A 24,864-nucleotide genomic window follows, 5' to 3' on the forward strand; every position below is an offset into this window, starting at 1 on the left:
ACACACACACACACACACACACACACACCCTCTTTGTCCGTTGACTATCATACCATTTTTACCTAGGCGAGATTATACGATTCCTCTCTCTCTCTCTCTGTCCACCCTACAGTGGCTCAGAACTCAAGGATGGGGAAACAGAAGCAAGAAGTAGAAGAAAATGGATGAAATGCACCTGGTGAGATAAAAGTTAGGCCCCCAAGGAAAAACTGTGAGTGGTCAAGACATAGGAAGCTTGAAAGAGGGACAGTTAATCTATTGGGATATATCTGCTGATGGTGGAGGGAGGGATTCTTTGTAGGAATCTTAAGTTAAAGAATTTGAGGATGGACATAGGGGAGACTGAGGGAAATGAAAACCTATCAGATGGCTTAAAACCTTCAGGACATGGGACACTTGCCTTTTCTTCTACAACCACAGTTGGTCTCCTGGAAAGAAGGTGGCTGGAACCTCGAAGTATCCCCTAGATCATTATAGCTATAGTTAGCATCACCCTCCCTCCCTATTCCTCATTCCCCACACCCTCCACCCCCAGCAGAAGTGACAAAACAGAGACTTCTGAACACATTTATTTGATATGTCGAGTGGAGAGAGGAGTGATTTAGGGTTACTCCCCACTTCTACCTGTGGGGGTGTTCATAAGCTCAGACAGACAGAACAGCAGCTTTGAGCCCATGACCCACCTCCTGGAAAAATGAGACAACCTGTTGTATTGGTTGGGGGAACAGGATGGGAAGAAAAAGCAGGAAGCTGAGAAGTAAAGCTGAGAGCAGGAAGGGCAGCAGCAGAACTGAGGCTGGGGATTGCTGCAGGAAATTCCCAAGGAGAGTGAAGAAGATATCCTGAAAAGTGGTTAGGGCTGGAAGCAGGGTGTGAACAAGGAGCCAAGCCTGGAGAGACAAGCAAGACCTGCAGAATGGGGTGGGATATTCACGAAGAGGGTAGAGTGTCCAAAATCATGAGCGGGCTGTGTTGCAGGGCATACATGGAAAGCAAGGGATTACTATTGCAGGAGGTCAAAGAGATTGGAGACTACCCATAAGTAGGGGCTCCCTAACGCTTCTGAACAAATGCGAGTGAGCTTGGGACCCTTTTGGGGCCCTAGCACAAATGGTCCTGTGTGTGAGTAATTCCCATATGCATGTGAAGTGGCCAGGGCATGAGTGCATGTGTCTATATGACCAATAAATAAGAGTACTTACCCTTCCCTGCAAGTACGAGTACTGTGCTTGTAGACACATGTTTACCCATGTGTGCGTGCACCGAGCCCATGAGCACATGCAACAGACCCCTATGTCCGAGGTGTGTGTGTGAGCTGGTTCCTCTACCCTTCCCAAGGTCTTGATTCCCACCCTCCTTGGCTCCTCTCACTCCTCTCAGCGCCCAGGCTCCCCTGGCCCGCCTAGACTCTGGAAGCCCCCTAGCAGGCGGATCTGCTCAGTCTGCATGGAGTGGCGCCTCACCAACTTGCGCTTGGTCCTGGGAGAGCCTGGCGCCCCCGCCTGGGGAGGGGCGGGCAGCGAGGGCGCCCGACCTCCGGGTTGGGGGCGAATGTCAGGGATGGGAGGGTGGGGGCTGACATTGAGCGGGGGCAGGAAACCAGGCCGTGTTTGCGCGATGTGGTCCAGAAGCAACGTCCCCGAGCCCCTCCGCTCCAGCAACCCCGGACTCCGCCTCCGCCCGCTCAGCGGAGACACAGCCCCAGGCAGACTCTCCTGGGACTGGCGCGGGGAGGGAACAGAGCCGGCTGGAGGGAGGGTCAGCGGGGAGGCGCTGTATCTGCGGCGCTCCAGGGATGGGCGGCTGCACTCCGGCGAGTCGGGGCAAAGATTTCCGGGGATATCGAGCTCCACCGGCTCCATGCGGCTCAGTTTCTGCCTCAGTCCTGAAGGGGGACCAGGCTCCTGAGCTTCTGGCGCTGTGTTTCGGCGCGAGAGAGGACCCCCACCCGTCACTTTCTCCGCCCACGGGGGCGGGTCCTCTGGGCCTTCAGTGCTATGACGTCTGGAAAGACGCGGTCGACCTGTCAGGGTCAGGCCGTTGAATTCGGTGGTCAGGCGCTCAATCCCCGGCCTCCCTTCGGCAGGAGGGACCGGTTGAGGAGGGGCCACTAGGCCCCAAGGCTCGGAGTTGAGCCTTTTGAGTGGTTTCGGAGGATGACGGGGTGGTTTGGGGAGTGGCTCAGAAGGGGAGGGGTCATCGGGGGGCTTAGGAAGAGGGAATTCAAATACGTCCCGCTTCTCCTCTTCTTCCTGGGCGCGAGGGGATAACAATCCCTGTCCTCCTACTCCTGCAGTCTGCAGTTGGATTTCCGAAGGCGACGTGCAGACCCCCGGGCTAGGATGAGCGGGAGCGGGGTCCTCCACCCCCGGGGACGGTGGGGAATTGAGATACTGCCGGGTCTTCTTGGTGCCCGAGGGCGAGGTGTCGGTGGTGATGATGATGACCTCCGTGCCCTTGGCTTTACAGGCGTCCAGCAGCGTGGCAAGGGTCTCGCGATCCCCGCGGTCCAGGGCGTGGACAAGCGCCGAGGCGCCAGCGTGATCTCGGACTGAAGGGTCTGCGCCATGGGCAAGGAGCAGGGAGGCCACCGCTGCGCCCCCGCCGCCGGCGCAAGCGTGCATAAGCGCCGTGCGCCCTAGGCGATCTGCGATGTTGGGGTCCGCGCCTTGCTCCAGAAGGTAGCGTACCATGCGCGCCTTGTTCTGGGGGTCGTCGTAGCGGGCCCGACAGGCCGCCATTAGCGCAGTCTCCCCTTGGGCATCACCCTCATTCACGTAGGCGCCCCCCTCCAGAAGCAAACGGGCCAAGCGTAGCTTACCCTGACCCACAGCCCGGAGAAGAGCGTGGCCCTCGGTGTGCAGCATAGCTGCCGCTGGGGCGAAAGCACCGATGGAGCCGGGACTGGGACCTGCCGAGGATGGCTAGGGGAGTGGGGGTGGTGGCTGGCAGAGGCCCGAAGGCTCAGTGGCGAAGCCAATCCCTGCAAAAAAGAGAAAGATCTTATTTACTGATTCAGGCAGGGAAACTGAGGCACTGGTGGAAGGACCGGCGTGGGGCGGGGGAGACCTCCCCGGCACTGCACACAGTCCTTCATCTAACTCCTGCCTTGAGCCGCCCCCATCCCCCCAGCGCATGCCTGAGGAGGTGGGAAGGGTGCACCCGCACTGAAGGACGAGCGCCAGTGCAAATGCGTACGTGCACGCGCAGGGATATCCGCACCGCCACCCTCACCCCACGGCTTATCAGACCTTTCCAGCATCCCCCTTTTCTTATCCGTACTTGGAATCCCCCTTCCTAGGATGCTGAACGCCACCCCCCGACATACATGCACCCATACGTTCACACACAGTCCCATTCCTAACCTCTTTTAGGTTGCCACAGCCCCACAAACTGAATGGGGGGAGGGAGGCAGCTTGCGTTTGGGACCTAAAACGGGTGGGGGGAGAATTGCGGGTTTCTTTTGCCCCTGCTACATTCCCCATCACTCCTTGCTCTTTCCCCTTCCCAGGTTGTGCACCCAAATAGATACCTGTAAGTCCGCAGAATCTCCTCCGGGCCAGGACTGAGGCCAGGGCCACGGGGCAGCTGGGGTGGCGGAGCCGGGTTCCTGGGGGCCCACATGGCGTGGGGGTGGGCACCCGGATTCCCTGGGTGTCAGTATCTGCGCCCGGGCACAGAATCCTGGTCCCTCCTCCCGGTGCGCCCCGGGCACAGCGCCGGCTCGGGAGGAGAGAAGCGGGGGGGGGGGGGCGGAGCTCTGCCTCTCTATTTATAGCCTAGTCTCTGAGGGTGGGGGCGTCGGGCACCAAACCGTTACCCCACCCATGCACACATAAACCCTCAAAAGCTAGAGGCTCCAATCCTGACTTCCCTTGCTTAGCCGACCTCCCCTCAGTCACAACAAACCTAAGTGTTCCTTAGGAGACTCCTCCGCGACCCAGACTGGGACCATCCTAGTTCTTCGTTGAGCTTCAGCAGATACCCATTCTCCGAGCTTGGTGTGTTGATGCGCGCCTGTGCGCCAGATCTGACCTGCCACACACAGCACATGGCACACTGTGCAGAGGGGTGGAGAGAGGCGATGGCGATCCACAGCCGGAGTCCTTACTGTGCAGAGAGAGGCAAGAGTTGTGGCTGCCTTCTCGTAGTTTAAATGTCAGGGGGAGCTGGAGTCACACAGCGATACATCTTCATTCCACCTCCCCCAAAACGGAACATGTACCACAAATAAACTTGGACCTCAGCTCCCTTGTACAGACCTCTTAGATAAGTATGAGGAGGTTGGATATCTGGGGTCATTTTTAGATACAGCAAGGGGCATTCCCAGTTGTCTCCTCTCCATACTCTTGGAAGGGTGGGAAGGAGAGAGATAGAAAAGGGGCAGAGAAGAGTGAACCTTGTAACACATCCTCTCTCATTGCATCTCTTTACTCTCAGTCTTGCTTAGACTCATTATTTTTCCATCTCACTTAAAGGTCTCTGTTTGAATCGCTCCTTAAAGTCTTCTTCTCCCTGTCTGTAGCAGTCGGTTTCTCTCACTGTCTGTCTCTGCCTCTCCTCACCATCTGCCCTGTCTCCATGGTTACCATAGCTTCCATCTGCATATTTTAGGAATGAGTTTGTGTCCAGCTGGAAGGCATCAGGGGGAGTGGGAGGGGGAGTGAGAAAAAAATCCTAAGGATTTGGAAAACTCACCTGAGGTAATTCAGAGGCTGGAGGCCACCAGATGCAAGATACAATGTTCCTGGAGAAGGGGGAGAGAGAAATATTTGCAGGGAAGCTACCCATTTTTACTAGCTGCCATTTATTGGAAACCAACCATGTGCCAAGTACTTTACATACATTATCTCCAATCCTCACAACAACACTATAAAGTAGGAATTATTTTCTTGTTATAGATGAAGAAACTGAGACTTAGTAAAGTTAAGCAAGTTCTCCAGAGCCTCACAGCTCTGTTTCTGTCCTATTCCAAAGACTTGGTGCTTGCCACTCCACCTACAGCCTTCCCAGTCCAGAGGCTTCACTCCCAGGGCCATTTTCTCTGATGTCTGGGTTATTGCTCTTGACTAACTCCTATATCTACTCCTTAGTTCTTGACTAACTTCTATCTCTACTCTAAACTCTTTCCCTCTGCTTGTTTTTTGCGAAAGTGGGACTCCTCCTCCCACCGTGCCCCCTTTTACCAAGGGCTAGGAGGAGCTGGAAGGCAGTGGGAAATGCAGGAAACACTGGATTCTTTCCCTGTCTCCTCAACTCTGGTTATCTGATTCCTAATCCTTCCTTTCCCAAACCCTCTTTCCATCTTCTCACGGACATGGCAGCAACCCACAGGAAAATATTTTTCTAGAAAAGAAATAGTCATTGGTGGTGCTGGAGGGAGGCAGTGCAGGATCGAAGGGAAGGTTGGAGTAACGGAGGAGAGGCCCAGTGCGAAGACAGAATCACAAAAAGAACGACCCCTAAAAAGCAGGTTTCACAGAGGTTCATTTCTCTGTGGAAGCTCCCTCAACAGAGTCCCTCGGTGAGATGTGAGAGTCAGGTTCCCTCTGTGAGCTGTCGCTAGCCAGGGGGATCCTCCATCTGAGATGAGGTGTGAAATGACTGACCCCTGGTTGATTCTGCAACTCCATCTCTCTCCTCACCCGGCTTCTCTAGCCTGAGTTCCGGCGAACTCTCTCCCTCCCTCCCCTCCTCGGCTTCAAGTGGGCGGACCTCCCTCCTCGGCTTCTCCAAGATTGGCCGGGAGAACTCACCAATGGGGAGCTCTGGGAGGCGGACCTAGAACGCCAACCGCTTGAGGAAGACCAGCAAATTTCAAGTTGGCTGCGGCGTGTTTTCCGCGTGGGGGAGGGGCAGCAGGTAAGGCCCCGACTTGGTGGCTCTGACCTGGTTCCGTTCCACACCTTCCGAACTAGTTCACCAGGGCCAAGCTGCTAGATAGATAGACAACGCTTTCCGGCAGCCTGTTGGATCACCCCCCTTCTAGTTGCCTACCCTTTTCCTCTGGGCTCCCATTGCTCTGTTGATTGTATACCAGAGAACCGTAGTTTTCTTTCGCGCAAAGGGGAGATATATTAAAGGAGAAAGTGAAAGACTCCCTCTGGTACCTCTGACTCTTTGCTATGGCGTCAGCTTCCCCTAAATCTATTACTATTAAGAGCCTGATAAACTCCTGTTATTTATCAAGACTCTGATGAAATGTTACCTTTACCTGTAGCTTTCCTGGATCACCTTTTTTTGCAGAATTAATTGTTCCCCAGTCTGACGATAACATTTTAGGCATACCTCTGTTGGAGCACTTAGTGCTCAATCCCTCTTTAATGTTTCTGTTCTTTTTAGAATATAAGGTTTTGTAGGGCAGGTTCTAATATTTAATACACAGTGCCCAATAAAGGTTAATTGGATGGAATTGATTGGGGAGGAAGAATTTAAACTCCTGATGTAATTAGGGAAAAATTAATAAAAGATAAAACAAAATACAATACAGTATATAATTATGACCTCTTAAATTAGTGGTTCATAATATAATTGCTCCCACAGTCCAGAGAAGGGAGAAAGCTAAGAGGACTGGGATGGTGAGGGGAGGCTTTAGGAATCACAAAGTCTTAAGTTTGGAACAGACCTTAGAAATCATGTATTCATTCATTCATTCATTTTTAAGCAAATATTTATTGAGCATCTACTATATGCCAGACATAATGCTAGACAATGGGGATCATAGTGAATCCTCTACTTTAGACCTGCATCCTTCCTTTGATAAACCATATTTAGTAAATGGTTATCCAGCTTCAGTTTAAACTTCTTAGTAAGAGAACTTCCTATCTCACTTTGTTCTTCAATCAATATCTAACAAATAAAACAAATACGTGGCTCAACAAAATGCATTCCACATTTCCACTGTAAAAGAGGAAGAGCTGTCCTAGTGGTAACATTCTTAAAGATAAAGAAAATCATCCCTTTTGTTTTCTGATTATAGAAGTAATATACATTTATCCTAGAAAACTTGGAAATACATAAAGATATAAAATATCTATTATTTCATGACCGTGATATAGTGTTATTATTTTAATATGTATCCTTTCAATTTACTTTCTGCTTGTATACATATGTATACATCTGTGTGTTTGTGTATATATTACACACATAGGGCCATACAACAAATACAACTTTATATGATGCTTCCCCCACTTTACATTATATTGTGAACATTTTTCTGCCTTTAAATATTATTTGAAATAATTATTATGTCTACATAATAGTCTAAGATGGATGTTTGATTTTTTTTTTAACCATTCATTTTTTTGTTGGACCATTTAGGTTATTTCAGAATTTGTGCTACCATGGATAGCTCTTTGATAAACATGCTTTTACTTATATCTCTGACTATATATCTGATGATTTCTTTAGGATAAGTGTTTAAAGTGGGATTACTGGGTTGAGGATATGAACTTTTAAAAGGCTGTAGATTCAAGTGGTCAAATTGCTCCCCCAAAAGACTGTGTTCATAGTCCTTCCAGTAAGGTATGAGAGTGTCCATCTCAAAAAAACCCATGGCAGCCTGATTATTTTTTAAATCTTTGTCAATTTGATAGGTAAAGAATGGTTTTATTGGCTATTCTTTTCTTAATTGCCTATTTGCACATTTATTCTATTAATGATTTTTGCACATTTATTCTATTGGGATGATTTTTTTTTCGTTTGGATTTCCATGAATTCTAATATGAGTGTTAACTCCTTGTCTAATTTATTACAAATATAGCAAACTGTAAACGTTAGAGTGCTCCAGGCCTCAGTCCGTGGATCTCTTCTTTTCTCTCTTCACATCCACTCCTTTAGGAATCTCACCCAGTCTCATGGTTTGAAACATCTGTATACTGAGAACGCCACTAGAATGTAAGCTCCATTTAAACTCCATGGATGCAGGAGTTTTTTGTCCATTTTGCTCACTGATACATCCCTAGCACTTAGAACAGTGCCTGGCACTTAATAAGAACTCAGTTAAGTATTCACTGAGTGAATTTAGATGGTTTTTAAATTATTATTATTCCCCTTTTACAGATAAGGAAACAGGTTTACAGTTATTAAATAAATTGCTGAAGGTTGTATAGCTAGAAAATGGCTGAACTGGGATTCAAATCCCTGTTCTTAACCACTGCATGTACTGCCTTTCTTAAATTTGTTGTAACTGTTTTTCTGTATGTTCTGTTGAAACCTGAGTCATAGTAACTTCTACCACATCACACAGTTATGCTTAATTGGGAATGAGTGTAATGTATATAAGATGTTGTTGTTCGCAGGGGAAGGAGAGTACAGGGGTAAACACTAGGGAGGGTTGATGTTTACGGAGGAGCAGTCTGGGACCAGGTTATGGGAAACCTTAAACATCTTCAAGAATCTAGACTCAATCACAATCTTAAATAGAAGAGACTCATTGTAGATTCCTGAGCTGAGTGGGGTACAGATAGTTTACAGTTTCCCAACCACCAGTTGAGTGCCTTAATTAACTAAACTTTTGTCTTCTTCTTTTTACCCCACATCCTTGAGGGTCACTTGGTTAGTATGTGGAAATGCAGTTAGATTTGTCTAACCTTAAAGCTCATGGCTTTTTCTTAACTCCTCACTGCTTTGCAATCAAAACAGCTCCTGTCTCCACTGCTAGAACTGTATCTATCAGGTGGAAAGACACCTAAGCCGGCTAGTTAGTGTCTTTTCCCTTGAAAGGGCCTGAAGACATGGTGGCAAATTCTTACTACTTCTCTAGTGTCCGTAAGACATCCTCTCTCCTCTAATGTGTTCTTTAAGTCAGATCACAGTTTAATCTATTAACTAACAGCCATCTTTTCCTGACATTTTTCTTGGCGCTTGGACTTGAAACTTTCCAAATTCCTCAGGCACACATTTTCCCACCTCTCCTTCCTGTTACATATTGTTAATCTCATCTACTATGCTGTTTTACTATATTTTTAATTTTTTTAATGAATATTTTTCTCTTATTACAAAAGCAGCACCTATTCAGTACAGAAAAAAAAACCCCCATAAAATACACATCATCAAAAAAAACCAAAAACCCATCACCTCCGATTAACCAATGTTAATTTTTGTTGTATATCCTTCAAGAACAACTTTTTAATTCATATATCTGGGTGGGTGTATGTGTTTGACAAAATAGATTACCTTGTACATATTTTAAAATCTTTTTCCCCCCTAACTAATCTTTAGTGGAGTGCATTTTGTTGAGCCATGTATTTCTTGTTTTATTTGTTGGGTATTGATTGAAGAACAAATATCCAAAAATGGAATGACCTGCAAAGTGAGAGAGGGGGTTCTCTTACTAAAAAGTTTAAATTGAAGGTGGATAACAATTTACTAAATATGGTTTACCAAAGGAAGGATGCAGGTCTAAAGTAGAGGATTCAATATGATCCCCATTGTCTAGCATTACGTCTGGCATATGATAGATGCTCAATAAATATTTGTTGAAAGAATGAATGAATGAATACATGATGTCTAAGTTCTGTTCCAAACTTGAGACCTTGTGATTCCTAAAGCCTCCCCTCACCATCCCAGTCCTCTTAGCTTTCCGTGGGAGGAATTATATTATAAATCACTAATTTAAGAGATCATAATTCTATACTATATTGTCTCTTATTGTTCCATAGCTAACATATTGTTAGTATGTACCCTTAATATGATGTGATGAAAATGGCTCTTTATCTCTGTGATCTTCCTCCCCGAAACACACAACCCCAGTCTAATCAAGAGAAGAACATCAGAAAAATTCAAACAGAGGAACATCCTATAATACACCTAACCAGTACTCCTTAAAACTGTACTGAAAGACAAGGAATGTCTGAGAAACTGTGAATTTTGAATTGCTACTCAAGTTTCTTTCTTTTTTTATTAAGAAAATTTATTTCTTAAAACAGTTTTAGATTTACAGAAAAATGGAGCAGATAGTACCAAAAGTTTCCATATGCCCTGGCACCAGTTTCCCCTATTATTAATGTCATATATTAATATGGTATATTTGTTATAATTAATGAACAAATATTGATACATTATAATTATTCAAGGTCCATACTTGATTTGGAGTTCCTTAGTTTTACCTAATGCTCTTTTTCTGTTCCAGGATCCCATCCAGGATACCACATTACATTTAGTTATCAAGGCCCTACTATGTATTGAATATGTCTATACATACATATACTTACATGCACAAACATATATGTATATGTATGTATACATACATAAATGAAATTGAAAGGATACATGCAAATACTAATAATGATTATTACTACATCACGGTCATGAAATAATAGGTATTTTTATATATACCTTTGTGTTTTTCCAAGTTTTCTAGAATAAATATATACTACTTCTATAATTAGAAAACAAAAGGAATGGTTTTCTTTGTTTTTATGAAGGCCACCACTAGGACAGCTCTCTCTCTTTTACAGTGGAAGTGTGAACTTTCCTTGTTTTTGATGACCTTGACAGTTTTGAAGAGTACTGGTCAGGTATATTATAGGATGCTCCTCTGTTGGAATTTGTTGGCTTTTTTCTCCTGATTAGACTGGGGTTATCAGTTTGGGGGAAGAGGATATCACATCATATTAAGGGTACATACTAACAATATGATTTAATTTTGTTCATGTTGAAACCTTGGTCATCTGACTGAAGTAAAGCTTGTCCAGTTTCTACACTGTAAAGTTCCTCCCCCCACCTTTCCAAAATTGTTTTGGACAAAATTTCCTATACACAGGCCATACTTAAGGAGTGGGGAATTACACTCTACCTTTTTAGGGTGGAATCTACATAATTTATTTGGAATTCTGCATAAGAAATTTGTTTTTTCTCTACCATGTGTTAATTTGTTCAAATGTTTATTTATATCAGTATGGTCTCTTGGATATTTATTTTATACTTTGGTGTTATAATCCAATACTACTTTACTTTATTGCTCAAATTGTTCAGGCTTTGGCCATTGGGAGCTCTTTCAGTCGACTCTTATGCCCCTTTGACACAGCCCCATCAATGTGTGTGTTGTTTTTTTGAGCACTTTCTTACTTTCTGGCACTACAAGATGCTTCAGTCTCATCTTGTATATTTCCTGCCCCAGTCCTAGAATCGGCCATTTCTCCAAGAAGCCCTGATTCCTTTTATTGGAAAATCGTATTAGGAGCCAAGATCTGGGTGCTAGGTATCTTCCCTGCTACTGGGATTTCATTTCCTTCAAGGTTCATTTTCATTTGATGACTTTCTTTATCCCCCATGCTATCTGACTGGCTTCTCAAAAATGATGAAAAGAGGCAAAGTTCAGTTACGGTAGCAGGAGGAACTTTCAATTCATCACAGTTGATCACAGTGGAATGGGCTGCCTTGGAGGAAAATGGACACCCTCTCTTTAGGAAAATGCCACCAGAAGCTGAATGACCAACAACTTACAGAGGGTAGTACTGTAGTGGGAGGGTGTTTGGGCTAGAAGACTCCATGGGTCCTTCCAATTCTAAGATTCTGTGTTTCCAGGTGGTGTTTAAAAAGATCAACTTGATTGTAATGGCTCTTCTCACATACACCACCCCCTCCAATCAAATGACAGTGAGACTGATGACTCCTTCCTGTTCCCTCCCAGTGTCTGGCACACTACCTTTTTCATGGTAGATGCTTAATAAATGTTTTGCTGAAATGCAGTGCATTAGATTGAGTTTAGGCCTGGTTGGGTTTGGAAAGTGAGGGAGAGAAAGAATTCAAAGATCATATGTAGATGTGCAGATGGTGATAAACATCAAATTAACTTAGGGGCGTAGGAAAGTTTTATCCCAGGGTCTAGTCACCTTCCTCTTTGTGCTACAGTTCCCCCATGTTGCAATTATCTGTCCTCTTGGAATGGTGTCTCATCCATATTTTATATTTTTAGAAATACCTTGCTTGGCACTATGCCTTCTCAAAATTTGTTGAATTAAACTGGCTTTTCAGGTCTCTGGGAGAAAAGATTGAGTGTCTTGTACCTCCCTGGCTTCCTGTCCGTTCTACTGTACTTTTTCTCTTTGTTTTTGTCTTTATCAGGTTTTTCCTATTGGATGTCTGAATCCCCAGGCCGCCTCCATCATGGCCAGCCGGGGTGGGGGCCGGGGTCGTGGCCGTGGCCAGTTGACCTTCAGCATGGAGGCTGTGGGCATTGGGAAGGGGGATGCTTTGCCCCCACCCACTCTGCAGCCTTCTCCACTCTTCCCTGTGAGTGTCTCCCCTCCTTTCCCAAGACTCCCATATGCCCCTGGCTGACTGTGTATGATCCTGGATTCCTCCTGAGCCATCATAAAATCATCCTCATCTTGCCCCTCCCTGTCTGTATACTCCCAACTTATATGGGATGTTTTCCAGACAAGGAAGTGTCTACCCTCACTTTTTATGTTTTCAGCTCCCCAGCTTTCAAAATGCTGTGTTGCTCCGCCCATTTGCCTTGGTCCTCTGCTCAGTGGGAGCATTGGATTGAATTGTGGGGCGAGGAGAGGCCCTCCCAGATTTGTACTCCAGCATTTTCTCCCTGAATTGACCATTGCCTCTGCCTCCTTAGCCCTTGGAGTTCCGTCCAGTGCCTCTGCCCTCAGGAGAGGAAGGGGAATATGTCCTGGCACTGAAGCAGGAGCTTCGAGGGGCCATGAGGCAGCTCCCCTACTTCATCCGGCCTGCTGTCCCCAAGAGAGGTCAGTTGGAATGCTAGTATCATGTTCTGAGTGCCTTCCATGAGTAGTGCCCTATACTTAGCACCGCTGGGGCCCAGAGAGGCCAGAAGAGGCACAGAAAGCTCACTGCCTAACTGGGGAGACCACAGTAATTACCCCTGCATTTGAAGTGCATTATGGTATCCATGGTTTGTTTTGAGTCTCACAATAGTCTTGGAAAGTAGGAGGTTAAGTATTAAGATGCCCATTTTACAGATATAAATGGGGAGATGTATTAAAATTTTTAACAATCTGGATATTGCAGGTACCAACCAATCAGAAGGACTTGAGAAGGGGTCTCTGAGAAGCTCTGTAATTAAAATATTACCCCTTTGGTTTGTGGATCATGGAGAGGTCAGGGAGCCAGGAGGGACTGGAGAACAGGGTGTAGTTGGGAGGTCTGGGATAGTGGATATTTACCAACTGGTGTGGAAGTACAGTATTTCAATGTATTGACAACCAGTGCTTTCCTACTAAGCCCTAGAAGCTAAAGTTCAGAGAGATGAAACACTTGCCTAAGTTAGTCCCATTAACAGGGAGTAAAGGGAACACTGAAACCCTCGTTTCTTGCTCTAGTATACTTTCCACTGTACCACACTACCAGTCAATATAGCCATGCCTTTGCATTAAGGGAGATAACAAAAACATTGTAATTTGAGGTGGCAAAAGGACAGGTTAGAAGAGTGTTGAATGTCCTCATGGAAGCTGACCCCCTGGGCTCTGGGTCTGGGGTGAGGAAAAAGACAATTTCTGAGTTTTGAGAGGGCTGGACCTCAGGAAGAACCCTGTTCTAGGGCTCTGAAAGGATAAAACTTTGACCCTTGACCTCTGATCCCTCAGATGTGGAGCGTTACTCAGACAAATATCAGATGTCAGGGCCGATTGACAACGCCATAGATTGGAACCCTGGTAGGTGATGGGCCCTTTCATTGACCTCCCTTCTTTCAAATGCTTGAGATGCCTCAAGCCACAAGCCACCACCCTATCCACCCTCCTCTGTCTCCACCTTCACCCTATTCAGGAGCCTTAGATGTGCTCCAAAACACTCTCAGACTCTACCTAAAAGCCTATTAAATGGCCCCCACTCTGGAGGCATCCAAGCCACAGTTTTGTTCCAAGCAACTTTGACCCAGCCCCTTCCTTCCTCACCCTTAACCCTGATCCTTACCTGTCCTTTAAAAGAGTCATCATTCATAGGACACCCCAGGGCAGAGTCTTGCTGACTTCTACATTCCTGCTATTCCTAGATTGGCGACGTCTACCCCGGGAGCTAAAGATCCGAGTGCGTAAGCTACAGAAGGAGAGTGAGTGTATCTGGAAAAAAGAGGGAAAAGAGAGGTTTCCTTCATCAGCTGTAGGGCCAAGGCTGCTGGTGGTCTTGCCTGCCCTCCCAATTCCTACCTACCCAGTCTACCCAGTATTGTTGCTGGGTGCCATGATGGCCACATGAGGGCAGCAGAGTGACATGGTCTATGCAAGAGGGTGGGGTAGAAAGCTATCTAGGAAGTTTGCTCTGATGGTTCACCTTTTGATCCTCTCACCAGGGACCACCATTCTACTCCCCAAGAGGCCCCCTAAGACCACAGAAGATAAGGAGGAAACAATACAGAAACTAGAGGTAAGGAAGAAATGTGCATTTCTGGGCGCCAGATTCATTCCTCCCCTTTGGCCCATGTGTGCCTCAATTTTTCCCTTCTGCGAGCTGAGTTTCTCTTCCTATTCATCCTCACATAAGACCCTGGAGAAGAAGGAAGAAGAAGTGACTTCAGAGGAAGATGAGGAGAAAGAAGAAGAAGAAGAGAAGGAAGAGGAAGAAGAAGAGGAGTATGATGAAGAAGAGCATGAAGAGGTGAAGGGGACCTCCTTTCATTGTCAGGCCCCCTTTCTTCCACTCATAGGCTCTGGGATCTCAACTTCAGAAGGCTGGAGGGCCAAAGGAGATAGTGCCTCCAAAGGATAGCGTCCTCCACTTTACCTGTCCCTAGGCTCTTCTCAAGAGTGAACTACAGCTTGAATGCAGAGTGAACTATAGGCCTGGAATGCTGTGATTGGGAGGGGAGGGGACTGGTACACAGGGAGGAAAGAGAATGCTGAAAGCATGCCGACATACCTTTCTTCCTTCCTTTCTTTCTATTTCAGGAAACTGATTACATCATGTCATATTTTGACAATGGAGAGGACTTTGGGGGTGACAGTGATGACAATATGGATGAGGCTATATACTGAAGAAGGACTCTAAACAATACCCTGGACATTCATATCTTTCTTGATTTGGGACACAGCGAGTAACTGTCCCCTATTATTTGGTTTTGTGGACAAGCAAATCATTTGCTCAGAATCCACATAATCTGTTTGGTCCCTGGAGATAGGAATAGAGAGTGACAACAGATAGCTCTCTTTTCTACCCTTCCCCTCCCTCTCTCCTGTGGTATTGTATCACCTCTGATATGTTGGGGAAAGGACAGAGGACCAATGTCTTAATTGTATGAAAGGGAGAAAGGAGGGTCGAAAGAAGGCCTGGAGTCATTAGAGCTGAGACAGCTGTGCACATGCCCCTACCCATTTATAGTTCTTTGTGGAGATAATTGGGGGTGCAAGCAGTTAGGAGGAATATGGCCAGTTTTATATTTTTAAATAAAATGTTTTTATCTGTCTCTTTGTCCAGAGTGAAACCTAGTGGGAGAGGGCTGGAGGAATGAAGGGGATGCCTAGTAAGCCATTCTTCTCTCCTCACCTGTTAAGAGTCCAGTGTGACACACTGGGGGTTACAGCCTTCCTGTCCCTTGCCCCTTCCCTCCTACCCCCATGGTGGGACACCTAATCCCCATCTAGCTCTGCCAAGGCACATTCAGGAGCTCATCTGCAGGGCTGCGCAGAGAGAGTTGTATACAGCCCACGCCCTGAAGACCAGCTGGCTTCTGGGCTTCTGGTCCTCAGGCAGTGGGGACGACATGATTCACGTGTGTTCACATGTGTTCACAGGGGCACAGGCCCTCACTTTCCCACGCTTGACCTTGATCTTGTCCTTGTTTACAAGGAATGATTACAGCTATTTTTGTGGGGAGAGTCAAGAAAGCCAGGTGTGGGGAGGGAGTAGGGGGGAAGTGCTGATTCTTCTTCAGCACACTCGCCCTCTTCCAGGCCCTGGAGACCCCACTTTGAAAGGTGTGTCTGTGAAGCAGGAGCCCCCTAAATATCCTATTCTCCACTTCCGGAAGCTGCTCTGTGGCTGAGTTGCAGTTTCCCTTCTGTGGAATTTAGTTAGCCTTTCTCTCACTCCCTTCTTGTGGGGAGGGGGAGGGGGTAGGCAGTGTTGCTTTACAGGAAGTAAGGAGGGTGCGGAGGAAGGGGGTGACTTAGGGACACTCAGCTCTGAGAGGTGCTTTCTCACCCACACAGTTCTCCCTTGGGTGAGGTCACTTCCCTGGGCTCTGATTGGTTTCCGAGGAAGCCCTAGATGTACTGATTGGTTCCAGCCACTTGACATGCAACAGTCACGGGCGAGCTGCGTGTCCAGAATAGGGACTGGATAAGGAGGCAGGCACAGATAGCTGCGATGCTGTCATAGCGACCTTACTAAACATTTGAAAGCCATAAAGATGGGATGCAGGAGAATCTTCAAGAAATTCCCCAGCCACATTCAGGTAGGCAGACTGAATTCCCTGTGGCATCAAGTGATAGAGACTGGCAATCTAATGTTAGATACTTCTGACCCAATTCTAAAGGATGAATAGGGGCTGTGACTGCATTGAGGGAAAGCACCTTAAAAGCCTGGTTTGGGTGTGGTAGTAAGTGTTAAGGTAGAAGGAGCCAAGAGAACAGAGAAGGAAACAAGAATAGAAATAGAACATTCCAGAGTTACTGAGCAATTTGGATGATTGATGTGCTTCCTTTTCTAGTTCTCTGAGGTATTGTGTGAGTGGAGTAGGGGGAGGGGCCAGGGGACCCGTCACTGGGGTTTCCCATAGTCACACTGTAACCTGTGATTGTGGCTAGGGAGAAATTAGCAGTAAACAAAAATAAAAGACCCTGGAAAATCTCCTTTTACCTTTCTCCCCTGCATATACACACATACCAGACCTAATCTGGTTAACTATGTTTGTGTCTATGTTGGGGGCACAATTGACCTCCTAAATCCCACCTAATGCCAGCATGTGTACTTAAAAGAGTGGGAACAAAGAAGATTCTAGACAAGAGACAGTAGCGGAGAACTGAACACACCCCTGCCCCCGCCTCTATACACACACATCCTTTTCCCATGAAACGGGGGAAGGATAAAGGTTAGAGTGGCCTCTTGGGATCAGTTGTACTTCCTCAAAGACAAAGTGTCAGAGAGATCAGACCATTCTTGGACTCTTTCCTATCTGGCCTCCTGCCCTTCCTGGCAGGTGACCTTGCTGAACAAAGCCAGAGACAGGGGACCCAGCAGCTTCCCCAGATTCCGGAACAGTTCCAGGAATGAGCTAGACTGTTTCCATTGACCTTTCCCCTACTTTCCATAGGTTCTCTTGGGCAGGCTGAGGCGGAAGCCTAAGACTCAGTAAATAGAGTCAGGGCTGCTAGACCTCTGGAGGACCACCTGAGAGGGTAGAGGTCCAGGCACTACTTGCAAACATTTAGAGAGGCCCCACGCAGTTCTTGCTTAGCCCTGTACTGCGTGCCTGCTTATGTTGAACAGATTGCTCCCATGCCCACAGCCTAGGCTGCTCTGGCCCCAGGCAGGGTAGGTTCTCAGTCAAGAATCCTATCCTTCCATACCTCATGTTCCATCCCTAGCCTACTGGTCCCCTCCCACCTTGGGCAGGAAGCTTGAGATTGGGGTCTGCAAATTTAAGCTCAGGGACTCAAGTGATTTGAGGGAGGGCTGAATGACAGACCTGGATACAACATGCAGTTTAGAAGATTGGGAGTAGAGACCAAAGAAAATTGGAGGGTCAAATATTGGGTGGACAGGACACCCATGGTTGGTGAGGTGAAGACACGTATTTTCCTCAATTCATTTTTATTGCTGTTTGAACTTTGAAAGGAAGGAAGGGTGGTTTGTAGGCCTAAGCTAGTTTAAGAACTAAGCCAAAGGGAAAGCTGCCATCTCAACTGGGCAAAGCACTGGTTTACGGTCCTAGTTTCACCACTCCATAGCTTTGTACCCTTGGGAAAGTCATCTAGTCTCCAAGTGTCAAATTCCTCATGTATGAAAGAGAATTTGAGTTAGATGTCCACTAGGAAATCCTTCAAGCTGATGTTGATCCACCTGCAAGAATCCAAATGGTTCTGAGAGCAAAGGTCAGGATGTGTCCAACTTTTGCTGAATTCATTCCATCTGCTGGATTTCCCCACCTTATTCTCAGCTGGGCAGGCTAAACATACCTCAGGCAACTAGCCAGTCCTTTCCAGGAACCTGCTTCAGCCCAAGTAGCAGAAGGATCAGCAAGTCCATTAGCTAGCAAGGAAGGAGACACCCCTGCAGCAGAGTTCAAGGTCACAATCAGCAAGCCAGGACTCAAATCAAGCAGGCCACCAAGGAATTTCTGACTGAGGAAGGGGCCTGTGGGGCAGGTCCTCCCTATCTCCCCTCATGTAGCATGTCTGGCCAGAGGGCAGAGAAGAGAAATGAGCTGGACAGGAATAGTTCAGTTAGCTAATCTGGCCAGACCAGTGGTGACCCTTTCTCCACTGACCTTTCCCCTAATGAGGCTCACTTCTTCCCCAAGGTCATTTGGGACCAGAAAGTGGGAAATAACAAGTTTTAGTTTCCTAGTATCGACTCAGAAAGGTCTTTGCCTTATCCCCAACAGGACTTAATTTGCCATTTTGTACTCCGGAGGGAAGGGAGGTTCCCCCTGCAACTCTAATGGGAGTCAGTGGAAAGACAGTGATCCAACCCTAATTGCAGGACCTGAGAGGCTAAGTGTGATCACCCTGGGCACCCAAAATGTGGGGGGAAGGAATCCAGGGATTCCTCAGACCCAGTCCTGACCAATGCAGGGAGGGGCTATGCCCCAGTGACCTCTGACTCTGGGACTGTTCTCCATTCTCAGACCTCTCCTCCTCCCGGGATTCTCAGCTGTGGGCTGAGGTTCCCAAGACTTGGACCCCTGCCTCTCCCCGAATCTTCTCCATTCTCTAATTCCATTTCCCTTGGTATAAAATAGACAAGGAGAAATATCCAAATCCTGTCTCTTACGTTCTCTGTTACACTCAGGGCAGCCTTAATAGTGCTAGAATAGGAAGGAGGTTAGACCTGTCTTTGCCTTACCCAAAAGGATGGGGGGGACAAACTAACCTGAGTCAGGGACACAGATCTGGGATATTTCCTATCTTGGAGAGAATAGATGAAATCCCATGTGGACAGGGAAAGAAGCCCTGGTACTCATCCTCCTTATGCTCTGCTATGGCCAGAGAAGTAGCCATTCTAGAGGGGAAATTCCCTCATCTAAGGAGGTCAAGGTAACTCTTTTTTTTTTTTTTTTTTTTTTTTTTGAAAATTGAATGCAAACTAAGACCACTTGACTGCTACTGAAATGAATAGCCCAGTTTGCTTTTTTTTTTTTTTTAAAGAAATTCACGTTCTTTTATTTATTTATTTATAACTGTGTTGAGTCTTCGTTTCTGTGTGAGGGCTTTCTCCAGTTGCGGCAAGTGGGGACCACTCTTCATCGCGGTGCGCGGGCCTCTCACCATCGCGGCCTCTCTCGTTGCGGAGCACAGGCTCCAGACGCGCAGGCTCAGTAATTGTGGCTCACGGGCCCAGTTGCTCCGCGGCATGTGGGATCTTCCCAGACCAGGGCTCGAACCCGTGTCCCCTGCATTGGCAGGCAGACTCTCAACCACTGCGCCACCAGGGAAGCCCCAAGGTAACTCTTTTACCTCATTTTTCGTGGGCAGGGGTGGTAAGAGGATGTGAAACAAAGATGGGCTCAGTGAGAGGAAGGACAAATGCTGACCGGTCCTTTTCTCAGCCCTCTGCTTCCTGTCTCCAAGCCTCTCTCTTGGCCCTTGGACAGTCTTTCGTGTCTGACCATACTTGGATGCTCTTGGCCCCTCACCTCTCCCTTACTTGGCTCCTGTTTTGAGACTTGCTTTCCATCCTGAGCCACCATTCTAACACCTGTCCAGAGCTATCAGGGATGTTTATAAACCTCTCAGGAGCTGGACTGGGCCAGGTCAGGAGGGGTGGCTAAGAGCCAGAAAGAGAGCTTGTCACTCAGACTCATTCTTATTGTCTTTCAGATTCCTTTCCTTTTCTGACTCTCTAACCACGTCTTTCTTTCCATGTCTCTCTTTGCCTCATGTCTTTAGCATTATGCTACTTAAATTAGGTTATCAATGGGTTATGTGGTGAGGAATATTTGGAGCCACAGACTACACATCTTCCAGAATGTCAATTTTACTTTTCAGATTTGCTGGGGGAAGATAAATTATTCTTATACTAAAATTACACAAATATATTATGCAGTGTGAATCAAAATTTGCACTTTTTAGACATAAAACTGGTACTTCAAAGACATTTCTGGCTTGTGACAGGCTACTTTGGACTGTTCCAGAAGCCCGGGGGAAAATTCAGTTTCCCTAATCTTAGGGGTCCTTCAGAGGAAATATTTGAGAAGCTCTACTTAGAGCAGAGGTGACAACCTAAGGCAAAAACCTTAACACCAGACAAGAGCCAAGGGTATAAAGGAGTGAAGCAGGTGAGTGTAATGCAATAGGGAGTGGTGAGAACTGGCAGATATAAGTCTGCCTGACCCTTTTAGCTCTAGCAGGTTGATGCCATGAAGGAATGTGGGCTCAGTGTTACCAAATGTGGTTGCTTTTTAAGGGAAGCCAGAACAATAGATTTTAGTGAGATCTGGTTTTTTTAATGTTTACAACCAATTCAAATATTTAGGAAGAAACTGTACAAGTTTCTAAATGCCTGCAAGCTGATTCCACCTATGGGCCCTCGGTTTGCTGCCTCTGACCTCTATCAACATTTCTTCTGCTTCCCAAAGGTGTATGTGGCCCAAATCTGGGCTTCCAAGGTCTCAAATTCTGTTCCCAAGAGCTGGGGGCAGTGAGGTTCATGAGGTTACAGGGGAGAATGGAGCTCTCCTGAAGGACAGCTTGGGGAGGTAGAACTGAAGAGAAGCCTTTGGGTACCAATGGCAGGTGACACCTTTCTCCAGCGGGAGAGAAGGAGCCATTGGTCACTGCCCAGCCACCTTTTCCCTGATCTTCAGGGATATGGAGCTAAAAACATCTTGGGGTCTGGAACAGAAACCAAAGATTCCTCAGAGTTGGAAGATAAGACAAGCATGAAAGCCCACGCATAGAGAGAAATGGGAGAACAGGAGACGAAGGAAGGAAGCTGTGAGCCTGGATAGATGAAGGAGGAAGTCAGAATTTAGACAGGTAAACTGGAGAGGGAGGGGTCTTTAGCCACAGAACCATATAAGGGAAACACAGTTCTCACGCTCCTGAACCCCACCTCCCCTCCCAGCAACTGAAATCCTTCCCCTGTCCATCTGTCCAAGAGGTTAAAAATATCTTAGCTGGGTACCCAGCCAGACATTTCCAAGAACCTGTTTACCGACCATCTGATTGACTTGGAGAGGTGGTCAGCAGCTCCATCACCCAACAAGGAATGAGAATGGACCTTGCTTGACATTCCAGGACTCAAGACCCATGGGTGTCACAATTCTGTCCCCATGTTCTGCCTTTCCTCTTCCTTCTCCCATCACTCCATGGCCTGGAGATGACCAATCAATTGGTAGTCAGAAAAATCCCAGTCTTCAGTCTGTCCATCCTTTTCATAACAGCCTCCATAGAAAGTACAGCAGGGTCACACCAAGGGAAAGGTCAGGACAAGACAGGAACAGCCTAAATAGGCTAAATTGGGCCTCATCAGTGGGGCTCACCTCCACTGGCTTTTGTGCTACTCAGTCTAGCCCACCTCAGGGAAATAAATCAAATGAGATGCAATACCTTCAAATAAGGAGCCTGAGAGTTCTTTGTAGTGTCACAAACAGCACTCTCTGTTTCTCAGTTTATCACTCCAAATGGTGGGAAGCTTTCCCCTGGAGTTGTATACTGAAAAGTTAAGAAAGCTCAATTAATTAATTTCCAGAAGGTGACAGAGTTACTCCAGAGGCCTGTGAAGCACGCTGGGAGTATGAGAGAGAAAACTCTAGTGGTCCCAGAGCTATACCATGGGGGTGTGCAGAGGGCCTGTCCTGGCCCGGGGGTGGGAGTCCCAATAGTGGGCCACCTCTCCCACCACAAAATTAACTACAGGTTGAGTCAGCTTCTGTACACTGACCTCTTCTCAGACTGTTTTGCTCCCCCAACACAGGAAGGGAATCAAGAGGAGTAAAGAGAGGGTGGTGTTACTTACGATAGGTCAGAGAGGAGGAACAAATTTGGGGACATGCCTGGGAGTGAGCTAATCAAGGTGGTGGTGGTGAATATGCCTGCCTCCTCTTTTATTTTAGATAACAAGCACAATAACTTCGCCATTGTTCTAACACTTTATATATATATATATGTATATATATATATATATATATACTTTTTTTTTTTTTTAGGAGAAATAAAGCTGCATTAGTTTGCTAGGGTTGCCAGAACAAAATGCCACAGACTGGGAGGCTTAATTAATTTTCTCACAGTTCTGGAGGCTTTGAGTCCAAGATCAAGGTGTCCGCAGGTTTAGTTTCTTCTGAAGCCTCCCTCCCTTGCTTGCAGATGGCCGCATTCTTTTTTTTTCCATTTAATTAAAAAAATTTATTTTATTTATTTATTTTTGGCTCTGTTGGGTCTTCGTTGCTACACGCAGGCTTCTCATTGCAGTGGCTTCTCTTGTTGCGGAGCAAGGGCTCTAGGTGCATGGGTTTCGGTAGTTGTGGCTCACGGGCTCTAGAGCACAGGCTCAGTAGTTGTGGCGCACAGGTTTAGTTGCTCCGCGGCATGTGGGATCTTCCCAGACCAGGGCTTGAACCCGTGTCCCCTGGATTGGCAGGCGGATTCATAACCACTGCACCACCAGGGAAGCCCCTGGCTACATTCTTGCTGTGTCCTCACATGGACTTTCCTCTATGAGCTGAGTGTGCATGTCTGTGTCCTAATCTTCTCTACTTATAGGGGCACCAGCACATTGGATTAGGGCCCAGCCATATGACCTCATTTTAACTTCATCACCTCTCTTAAAGCCCTATTTCCAAATACAGTCACATTCTGAAGTACTAGGGTCTGGACTTCAACGTATGAATTTATGGGGTTTCAGTTCAGACCATAAGAGCAGTTGCTCCCTGTTGGTTGAAGCAGAAGTCTCTTCTCAGAGGAGAGAGGAATCTTCCCACATGGCCTAGAACTTCTTGACCCAGCCAAGTCATGGCCATGGCTCTGATTCCCTGTTGTTTTATCACATGTCTCTGTGACTGAGAGTGTAGGTCAGGGAGTGAAAAAGAAATTATGTCCTCAGTACCTTTTCACTAAATATTTCAGCCTTTGTGAGGCCACATATTCACAAAAGAAGTAAAGAAGTTATGTTTTTCTCACCAAGTGGTTGGCCTTGGAAGGCACACAACTCACTGAGGAACCACATAAGTGTCTCCAATATGCTGAGGCAGGCCATGAACACAGGAGCTGTAGACAGTGAGAAATCAGATGTCACAGCCTAGTTGGGAAGCAGGTGCATCACCAGGTTAATTCAGTCAAATCAGTGTTATAGGTGCTGGGGTTGAGGAGGGCGTCAGTCCTGGAACACTTTATCAGATAAATTTATATTTTCACATGGCCTCAAGTTACTGGCGTCCTCCAGTACTCCCTTTAGCATTTCTTGATGGGTAGGTATTATGGTACTGAACTCCTTCAGCTTTTGTGTGAGAATGTCTTTCATTTTTCCTCATTCCCAGGTTTCACATGTGGATGACCAGGGTTCACACTTAAAGAACTTTACTATTTTCTTACAGCTACATTGGCCCACCAGGAAAATAACTTGCCTGGATATTATTTCTTGCTTTTAATGGTCACGATTTTTGCCAGAAGATGAAACAATGGATGTCCTCCAGCATCACATCTATGTACATATTTCTCTGCAATGTGTCCAGCAGGTCCCACTCTTTGTGGCTGAGTTCTACAAACACGTCTTCAAAGGTCACTGATCTCTAAAGCATCATGGATATTCTGGTTCAATCAGCATCATTCTTTCCAATGCCTCCCAGGACTTGCTGTATTCTGTTGGTCAGAAGCCAGTCAGTAGCCACTTAGTAGTTGCACAAAGAGTGGAGTTTCCTCGCTGGATGTGGATCACAGTCTGTGGCTGGAACATCCAGGAAGGCGGGTTCGGTGTTCTCCCCCAGAACTGGGGAAAGTGGCTGCATTCTGGAAATAACTGAAAGTGATGAAAATCCAGCCTCAATCATCACTGAGAAGGTGGGGATAAACCGCGCGGGGCAGCCGGAAATGAAGGCACGGTGCTGGGAGGAGCGGGCATGACCCCTTTTCACAGGTTGGGGCGCCGGCGGGGAGCATCTTCCTCCCGCAGCCCCTCCAGCCGCCACGCGGGCCCCGAAGCCGCCACACGTGCTCCCGCCGCCGCCATGGCGCCTCCCCTCCCCACATATATTTTTAAAATCCTCACTTCTATGGTAGTTACTGTTACTGTTTCCCATTTTACAGATAAACTGTAGCACAGAGAAGGTTAAACAAGTTGCAAGGTCATACAACTAGTTAAGTGGTGGAAGTAGGATTTGAATTTAGATAGTTTGGCTCCAGTTGGTATTGTGCTTAATTACCAAACTATACTATTTCTCCTTAATAGTATAGGGAGGCTGATCCCTGAACTTTTTCTAGGCTATAGACTCACCTATTGGGCCAGGACCTGCAGCCCTGGTTCTGCAGTCATCTCTGAGAGGAAGTTTATCGGTTTTGGAAATGGAAGTGAATGTAGGGTCAGAACAGAGAATGGGACAAAAATTTCTTTCTTTCCACGCCAGAACTATTGAGGTCAGGGTGCTTGGGACAGGGGCCATCAGAGGGTCAGTAAAACATTTTCCTTATCCATCTTATGCATTCCATCACCTAGAGATAGTCCAAGGAAAGAATACTAGGAAGGGGTCTGTATACTACTGAAAGAACTGGGCAAAAGCCACTCTTTTACCCCACT

General features: G+C 46.7%; 2 protein-coding genes across 5 annotated transcripts; one reads left to right on the plus strand and one right to left on the minus strand.

Moving 5' to 3' along the window:
- Positions 1–565: 565 nt before the first annotated feature.
- On the minus strand, positions 566–4,022 carry ANKRD34A (ankyrin repeat domain 34A). 3 transcript variants are annotated; one of them, XM_036833401.1, is made up of 3 exons: positions 3,533–3,734; positions 3,366–3,429; positions 566–2,983 (listed from the first exon to the last, which is right to left on the minus strand). In XM_036833401.1, exon 3 carries the CDS (start codon positions 2,865–2,867, stop codon positions 1,377–1,379), a length of 1,491 nt encoding a protein of 496 aa, XP_036689296.1. In that variant the 5' UTR covers positions 2,868–2,983; positions 3,366–3,429; positions 3,533–3,734; the 3' UTR covers positions 566–1,376. The 3 variants fall into 3 exon arrangements, with proteins under 3 accessions (XP_036689296.1, XP_036689306.1, XP_036689288.1); XM_036833411.1 differs by lacking the exons at positions 3,366–3,429; positions 3,533–3,734 and adding an exon at positions 3,910–4,022; XM_036833393.1 differs by lacking the exon at positions 3,366–3,429.
- On the plus strand, positions 2,547–15,379 carry POLR3GL (RNA polymerase III subunit GL). 2 transcript variants are annotated; one of them, XM_036833425.1, is made up of 9 exons: positions 2,593–2,681; positions 5,659–5,862; positions 12,070–12,237; positions 12,578–12,707; positions 13,566–13,634; positions 13,973–14,029; positions 14,270–14,343; positions 14,461–14,574; positions 14,865–15,379. In XM_036833425.1, the coding sequence occupies exons 3-9, from the start codon at positions 12,112–12,114 to the stop codon at positions 14,949–14,951; spliced, it is 657 nt and encodes a 218-aa protein (XP_036689320.1). In that variant the 5' UTR covers positions 2,593–2,681; positions 5,659–5,862; positions 12,070–12,111; the 3' UTR covers positions 14,952–15,379. The 2 variants fall into 2 exon arrangements, with proteins under 2 accessions (XP_036689329.1, XP_036689320.1); XM_036833434.1 differs by lacking the exon at positions 5,659–5,862 and having other exon boundaries at positions 2,547–2,681.
- The last annotated feature ends 9,485 nt before the right edge of the window (positions 15,380–24,864 follow it).

This window comes from Balaenoptera musculus, chromosome 1 (genome assembly GCF_009873245.2).
Source record: "Balaenoptera musculus isolate JJ_BM4_2016_0621 chromosome 1, mBalMus1.pri.v3, whole genome shotgun sequence".
Taxonomy (NCBI): Eukaryota; Metazoa; Chordata; class Mammalia; order Artiodactyla; family Balaenopteridae; genus Balaenoptera; species Balaenoptera musculus.

Coding starts and splice junctions, on each gene's coding strand:
- ANKRD34A (XM_036833411.1), bottom strand. CDS start 2,867: ATGCTGCACACCGAGGGCCACGCTCTTCTCCGGGCTGTGGGTCAGGGT.
- POLR3GL (XM_036833434.1), top strand. CDS start 12,112: ATGGCCAGCCGGGGTGGGGGCCGGGGTCGTGGCCGTGGCCAGTTGACC. Junction 13,635..13,972: donor CGCCATAGATTGGAACCCTG/GTAGGTGATGGG, acceptor TGCTATTCCTAG/ATTGGCGACGTCTACCCCGG. Junction 14,575..14,864: donor ATGAAGAAGAGCATGAAGAG/GTGAAGGGGACC, acceptor TTTCTATTTCAG/GAAACTGATTACATCATGTC.